This window comes from Grammomys surdaster, unplaced genomic scaffold, assembly GCF_004785775.1.
Source record: "Grammomys surdaster isolate TR1022 unplaced genomic scaffold, NIH_TR_1.0 804, whole genome shotgun sequence".
NCBI lineage: Eukaryota > Metazoa > Chordata > Mammalia > Rodentia > Muridae > Grammomys > Grammomys surdaster.
In genome coordinates this window covers 221,902-228,719 of record NW_021605223.1, presented here as the reverse complement: position 1 = coordinate 228,719, position 6,818 = coordinate 221,902, and the positions used below count along the sequence as shown (strand labels likewise).

Below are 6,818 nucleotides of genomic sequence, written 5' to 3'. Positions count from 1 at the left end.
TGTTTATCTGTCCCCGTGCAGCTGTCCCTGTCACCATGCCTCTGCTCCTCCATCACAGACTCTAACATAAGCCCAATTAAATGCTTTCTTTTGTATGTTGCTTTGGTCATCTTACTTGTCACATAACTAAGACAGTGGCTAAGGGGGTGGGACTATGCTAATTACATCAGAGAGGACCACAGGCCCTAACTCTGGTTACAGTGGAAAACAGCCTTTTCAAGCACAAGTGGATGCTGGAAATGCAGTTGCCGGCCCCCCTCTCTGGTGATGGAAACAGCCAGCCGTGCGCAGTGAACTGCTTACATGGCAGACATCACGGGGCCGAGTTGATTTTGCTACTTGATTCTCCCAGTTCCACCTCCACCGTTTGCTCTTTTGTGAGAACAGTGATCTTCTCACTACAGTGCCCGCCCCCTTCAATAACCAGGTGATAGAAAGATGCATGAAACAATTCAGACAAATGGAAGGCCAAGCAGGGTTTGTCTTACAAACGTTGTAGGTTTTCTGTGTTTTGCCAAAGAAATCACCTGAGTAAATGACCCCTTTGCTGTTGCCTCTGAACATGGTGTAATGCCTGGAGTGGAGGCAGCCATCTTGCAATCATGAAGTAGACAAACATGGACCATTTTGGACACTGAATTAATCAACTCAGGCATTCCCCAGCTCTACAACTGCTTTTTATATGAGAAAAAATCGATTTTCTTTTTTTCTGTCAACCATGTAGAGTTAGGTGCAGTCGTGGCCACATGATTCATACAGATTATGTGGAAGCAGTCCTGCTTGCCAACCAGAACATTCTAAGTGGTGGGAACTTTCTTGGCTCTTTTTCCAGTTACTCGTTTTTACTTGTGGCAGGATCCCTCCCACGGGGTCTGTTTCCTGGCTCCCCAGTGAGTGGGCCGCAGATCGTGAGAACTGCAGGATAGGGTGACCTTCCTTGGCCCCAAGCAGAGGGGAGCCGTGGGCAGAACTGGTGGATCCTTTAGCTAAAATGTGAGAACCTAGAAAAAGGAATTCAAATGTTTTTGGTCTTTAGCTCCACCGTAGGTGTTTCTGTCAACTATGTGGGAAGTCAGAAGTAGGCGGTCTGAGCTCCAGGCCCTGTCTCAAAACCAAGGTGAATGCTGCCTGAAGCACTACAACAGAGGGTGACCTCTTGCCCACGCATGCGTGCAGCTCCACATGGGCGGTCAGGCACGAGTGCGCATGTACGAGAGGGTAGGGCGGGACAGAATCTGCAGGAGGGAGCCTTTTCTGATTTACACAGGTTCTTTCTTGTCCCCGGTGAACCCCAGGAGACCTAGAACTTTGCTTAGATTCTTACTTCCAATAACAGTTTCTGCTTAAGTCAGCATGAAGCGATTTTATCTCTTGCAGCCAAAGATCCTGGAAGACCAACTCAGGAGCCTGCGACACTGAGGCCTAATACAGAATAGGACCTTATGAGAGACAGGATCCTAGCCTTTACATCTGCCGGAGGACACTGTGGGGTGGCCATTTTACCCCCTGAGCCCACTGCAAGGCATCATGGGAGAGGAAGCCTTACCCTCAGTGTCTTTTGCCAGGCATCATGGTGACACTATCTTCTATTTCAACTAGGAAACATCTCATACAACGTCATCTTCGGCTCTCTCTGCTGCAGGGCATGATGGGTAATACAGCCTTGGCCTTTTTTCCCCCCTTGGAAGGCATCAGCAATGAAATAGTCTGGGGGCTGGGGAGATGGCTTTGTTGGTACAGTACTTGGCCCCAGAAATATGAGAACCTGAGTTCAGATCCCCAGTACCCATTTAAAAAAAAAAAAACCCCCAGACTTCGTGCATATGTGGTTATAGAGCGTGGGAGCGAGGGAGCATGCTCACAACGAGCACAGTCAAACTGGTGGGCTCTGGGGTTCAGTAAGAGACCTTGTCCCAAAACAGTGAGGTGAAAAGAAAGCCAGGCACGGTGGTACACACCTTTAATCAAAGCACTGAGGAGGTAAAGGCAGGTGGGTCTCTGTGAGTTTTAGGCTAGCCTGGTCTAGAGAGTGAGTTCCAGGGCAGCCAGGGCTACGTGGTGAGATCCTGTCTCAAAACAAAATGAAACAAAAAAGAATTCCCCTGCTGCTTCATCTTCCCAAGTCAAATGTGACAGAGGGGAGACCTAGCCTTGTTCACGGGTACAAAAATCTTTTATATTATATTTATATAATAAATTAGAGGACAACAATGACAATAATAATAACAACAACCACAACAACAACATTAACTCAACCAAGAAGCCCCTGCTGCCCGCAGCCACCGTTCCAATTCTCTTCTGGTTCTTGGAGAAACTGAGGCCCAAAGAAGACAACACGACAGCACGCATGTCCTCAAAGATGGAGAAGAGGGGAGGAGGTCAAAAGTCCCTGGGTCCAGCCAGGGCTGACGGCTCAGGATTCAGGTCCAGAGGAGGACGCCCCATAGTCTGAAGGTCAGGAACAGGGAGACAATGAGGCCGAGGTGAGCGGGACCTGGCCTGGGGGCGCCCCCTGTTGGGCGGTTACAGCCACTGCCCTCACAGCAGGAGACGGAGACATTGAGGTGGTTCTGGAGGAAGGAGTCTGCCATGTGGGAGCCTTGGCACCAGGAAGCCGTGGCACAGCCTCTGACGGTGTAGCTCCGGTTTCCCAGCACTGAGGAAAGAGGAGAGTCGGTGAGCCCAAGTGCGAATTCTCCGGAAAGTGACAGGCTCCTGACGGTGGACGCCATAGCCAACCTCCAATCCCCTATTATGAGCAGGGCTTCCCAAAGTGTGTTCCAGGAACCCCTGGCAGTCCCTCAGACTCACACCAGGACTGATTTCATAGTAACACTACGATGTCATTTCGCCCTTCCAAGCTTTTGCGCGTACAAGAGATACTTTTCCAGAGAAACCCCAGGACGTGATATTGCAACAGGCGGAACATGGAAGCGGAGCCGAGGACCAGCTGTCTGCTATTAAAGCCAGACGGGAAGAGGGTTGCCACACTGTAAACAGTGACAGCACCCGCTCTGCACTTTTTCATTATGAAAAACACAGGCATCCCCACCCCCACCAAAACGATTATTTATGAGACCCGCTGTGGCGGCACACACCTTTAATCCCAGCACTCAGAAGGCAGAGGCAGGTGCATCTCTGAGTTCGAGGCCAGCCTGGTCTACAGAGTGAGTTCCAGGACAGCTACGGCGACGAAATAAGACCCAGTTTCAAAGAAAAACATTAGGTGTAATGAAGTGTATTATTCTTGTTGGCGCGACAGAGCTAACCCTCTTGTTGCAATTTGTCCTTTCTGCAGGTAAACACCGCCTCCTCCCCACCCTCAGACAGGGCTTCTCTATGTAAACCTGGCTGTCCTGAAACTCACTCTGTAGACCAGGCTGGCCTCGAACTCAGCGATCCACCTACCTCTGACTCCCAAGTGCGGGGATTAAAGCTGTGTGACACCATCCAAGGCTAAAGGGACATCTTTACCACAGGAAGATCCACCCGGCCTAGATCTGGCCCATCTGTCAATCAGTCTGATCAGCGCTCTGTGCCTCAGTGGGTCCCCTTCCAACTCCCACAGGGACTCACCATCTAAGCCAGTAGCCTCCAAGCACTGATTCATTGGTCCCCGGCAATTAATGAGGGGCGTCTCTTCGTAGGAACACCCAAGGGTGTTGTTCCCCTCACAGCTGTAACACTGGAAGCCATTCGGTTTAAAACTCTGAAGATCCAGAACTTAAAGATGAAAAGAACGACAGGGAACGAAGATTAGCACTGGGTCTGTGTATCCATCCATCTGCCCACGCTCAGCCCGAGGTGATAGGGCGCCACCTGATGTTCATGCCCGGGAACTGCATTTTCTTTGGGGGTTGAGTTCTCCACTCCCATCCAGCTAGGCAACGATTCTGGACCCTAACAAACTAGGTACTATCAAACAGGCCCTACCCTCTAAAAAGTTACTATGCAGAGGTGCTCACTGTGGTAGCCACTGGCTACCTGTGTTTCTTAAGGTTTAAATGAATTGTCGTTAAATACAATCCTAGAGCTACTGAGATGGCTCAGTAGGCAGAGGAGCTTGCAGTCAAGTCTGAGTATCTGAGTTCAATCCCCAAGACCTGCATGGTGGAAACAGAGAACTGACTCTTCAAAGCTGTCTTCTGACCTCTACAATTAAACTACGGCATGCTCATGTGTGCACACGTGCGCGCGCGCACACACACACACAATATAAATTTTAAAATTATACGTATGTGCATCATGGGCATGCAGTGCCTGCAGAGGCCAGAAGAGGGCATCAGACCCCTTGGAACTGGAGTTGTGAGCTGCCCAGCCATGGGTGCTGGGAACTGAATCCAGATCTGGTATCTACACTTAACTGCGGGGCCATCTCTCCAGCCTTCAGTACAAACAATGTCTATTACTGTGGAAAGTGCTGTTCAACAAAGAGACGGTCTACAGTCTGGTATCAAAGGCGTTGCCCGATCATGCCTGGCTTTTCTCTGTTCTTCTGAGATAGGGTCTCTTGTAGCTGGGCTAGCCTTGAAACTCACTGTATAGAGGACAACTTTGAACCTCTGAACCTCCAGCCTCCACCTTCTGGAGTACTGAGATTGTGTTTATGTTCAAATTAATCAATATTAAACAATAAGTTTAGGACTGAGATAGCTCAGGGAGTTAAGATGACTGCTGACAAGCCTGAGGACGTTTCTGAAATGTGTAAGAACCTGGCTTCCACCAGCTGCCCCAGGAATCAAACGCAGGGTTTTGCAGAACATTAACAATTTTTAGGTTTTTTTTTTTTTTTTTTTTGAGACAGGGTTTCTCTGTGTAGCCCTGGCTGTCCTGGAACTCACTCTGTAGACCAGGCTGGCCTCGAACTCAGAAATCCGCCTGCCTCTGCCTCCCAAGTGCTGGGAAACAATTTTTAAAACATTTATTTATTTTCTGTGTATGAGTTCTTGCCTGCACCTGTGCGGTCCATATGCATGCAGTACCCATGGTGTCCAGAAGAGGGCACCAGATGCCCAGGAACTGTAGTTACAGATACGACCTGTGTGCACTAGGAATCAAACCTGGTCGGTCCTCTGCAAGAGCGGCCAGTGCCTTTAACCACTGAGCCACCTCTCCAGCTCGGTTTATAGAAGAGCTGTATTGCTATGAACTTGCTATGAAATGGATTCCTTGGCCTTAACCTCATGCTGTGTTGGGACACCACAGTGACTGGGATAGCCTGGCTCGACTTTCTCAGGACTCACAGCTTTGGCAGCAGACAGTCCCCACCCAGAGTGGGCAGAGCTGGGGTATGGGGGATTGAGTGGGCTCTGTGTGCTTAAAGAGTGACCCGGAAGCAAATTGCAAGTCAGGGCAGGCTTCCAGGAAGAGGTGATACTGATGCTGGTTGAACAGAGAAGACTTAGGAGAGAAGGAGTTGTAGAGAGAGACGGTAACGTCCACTTCATCCTGTTCCTCACCTGGGCCACCATTACAGTGGGAAGAGTTGCAACACTTCAGGAAGTGAAAGGTCTGGTTGCTATGGAAACCTGCTATGCCTGGGCATCCGGGAAGACTGCCACAGCCTCTGGTATAGTCCTCGTCCTTCAAGCTTCCTACAGAGGGCAGAGGGCAGATTGGGTAAGAGGCTAGCTGTTGACTTATCCCCTTGAGCACATCCTTTTTATCAGAAGCCCCTTGTTACTGAGGGTAACTTCATCCCTAGCCAAAGGACTTCATATCCCTTTCTCCCTTTGTCATATGATAAAGGAGGCCCGAATAATAAATAGAACTTCATGAGTTTCTGGAATTTCTAGAAAGAAAACCCTTACAAAATGAAGGCATTTTTTTTTCATCCTTCTTTCCCCCTTTCTTCTGCCTGGAATGTGGACACAAAGTCTGGATCTCTGGTGGCCATATTGTGCCATGAGGCAGTCATCAGCATGAAAGCAATATGTGAGACCTGACAAGGTAGCTGGGTTCCTGGTCACTCTCAAGCTGATCCAGGGACTCTGTGTATGTCGTCCGCATGGCTGTGTGAGCTTGCACGCCCGGTACTTGAAGATCTCTATTAGGTATAGCCTAGGGGAGGACTTGCGGGCAGGTGCTTACTTCCTGTGTTCTGGAGGGTCACCACTTCAATACAGTGTTCTGCAGGAGAGCGGCATTGCAGACTTTGCTCCCGGCCCCTCTCACAACTCTGGTCCAAAGAGGTACAGGACGCACACTCAAGGTAACGACCCCAGGAGAAAGTTCGGCCTCGGGCTCCTAGGAAGAGAAGGAAGCGGTGGGTTGGTGGACCAGTCCTTCGGAGAACTCCCCTCTGAACCTTGCAGTCAGTCATCAAGCCTACTTATCCCAAATCCTTCTAGATCGGATCCCGCCCTTTGCAGCCTTCAGTGCCCCCTCAACACCAGCCTCCGTCCTAGCCGCTACCAGCTCCACCCCAGTTCCTCTCAAATGGCCCTAAAATGAAGTCTTTTTTTTTTTTTTTTTTGAGACAGAGTTTTTCTGTGTAGTCCTGGCTGTCCTGGTACTCACTCTGTAGACCAGGCTGGCCTCGAACTCAGAAATCCATCTGTTTCTGCCTCCCAAGTGCACCACCACTGTCCGGCCTCCCCATTCTTCATCATCTTAAATAGCACCTCTTCTAGGCAGGGGCTCTACCACTGAGCCACGCCCCCAGCCCCTCACTGGGGGATTCTAGGCAGGGGCTCTACCACTGAGCCACGCCCCCAGCCCCCTCACTGGGGGATTCTAGGCAGGGGCTCTACCACTGAGCCACGCCCCCAGCCCCTCACTGGGGGATTCTAGGCAGGGGCTCTACTATCAAGTTATAT

General features: G+C 50.2%; 1 protein-coding gene across 1 annotated transcript in view; it reads right to left on the bottom strand.

Moving 5' to 3' along the window:
- Positions 1-1,946: 1,946 nt before the first annotated feature.
- Positions 1,947-6,818, bottom strand: part of Plaur (plasminogen activator, urokinase receptor) — a 9,734-nt gene continuing 4,862 nt past the window's right edge. Inside the window, exons 4-7 of the mRNA XM_028782560.1 lie at positions 6,091-6,246; positions 5,460-5,594; positions 3,577-3,723; positions 1,947-2,656 (exon numbers count right to left, since the gene is read on the bottom strand). Of these exons, the coding sequence (XP_028638393.1) occupies positions 2,421-2,656; positions 3,577-3,723; positions 5,460-5,594; positions 6,091-6,246 (674 nt within the window). The 3' untranslated portion in view covers positions 1,947-2,420. The remainder of the gene's footprint in view (positions 2,657-3,576; positions 3,724-5,459; positions 5,595-6,090; positions 6,247-6,818) is intronic.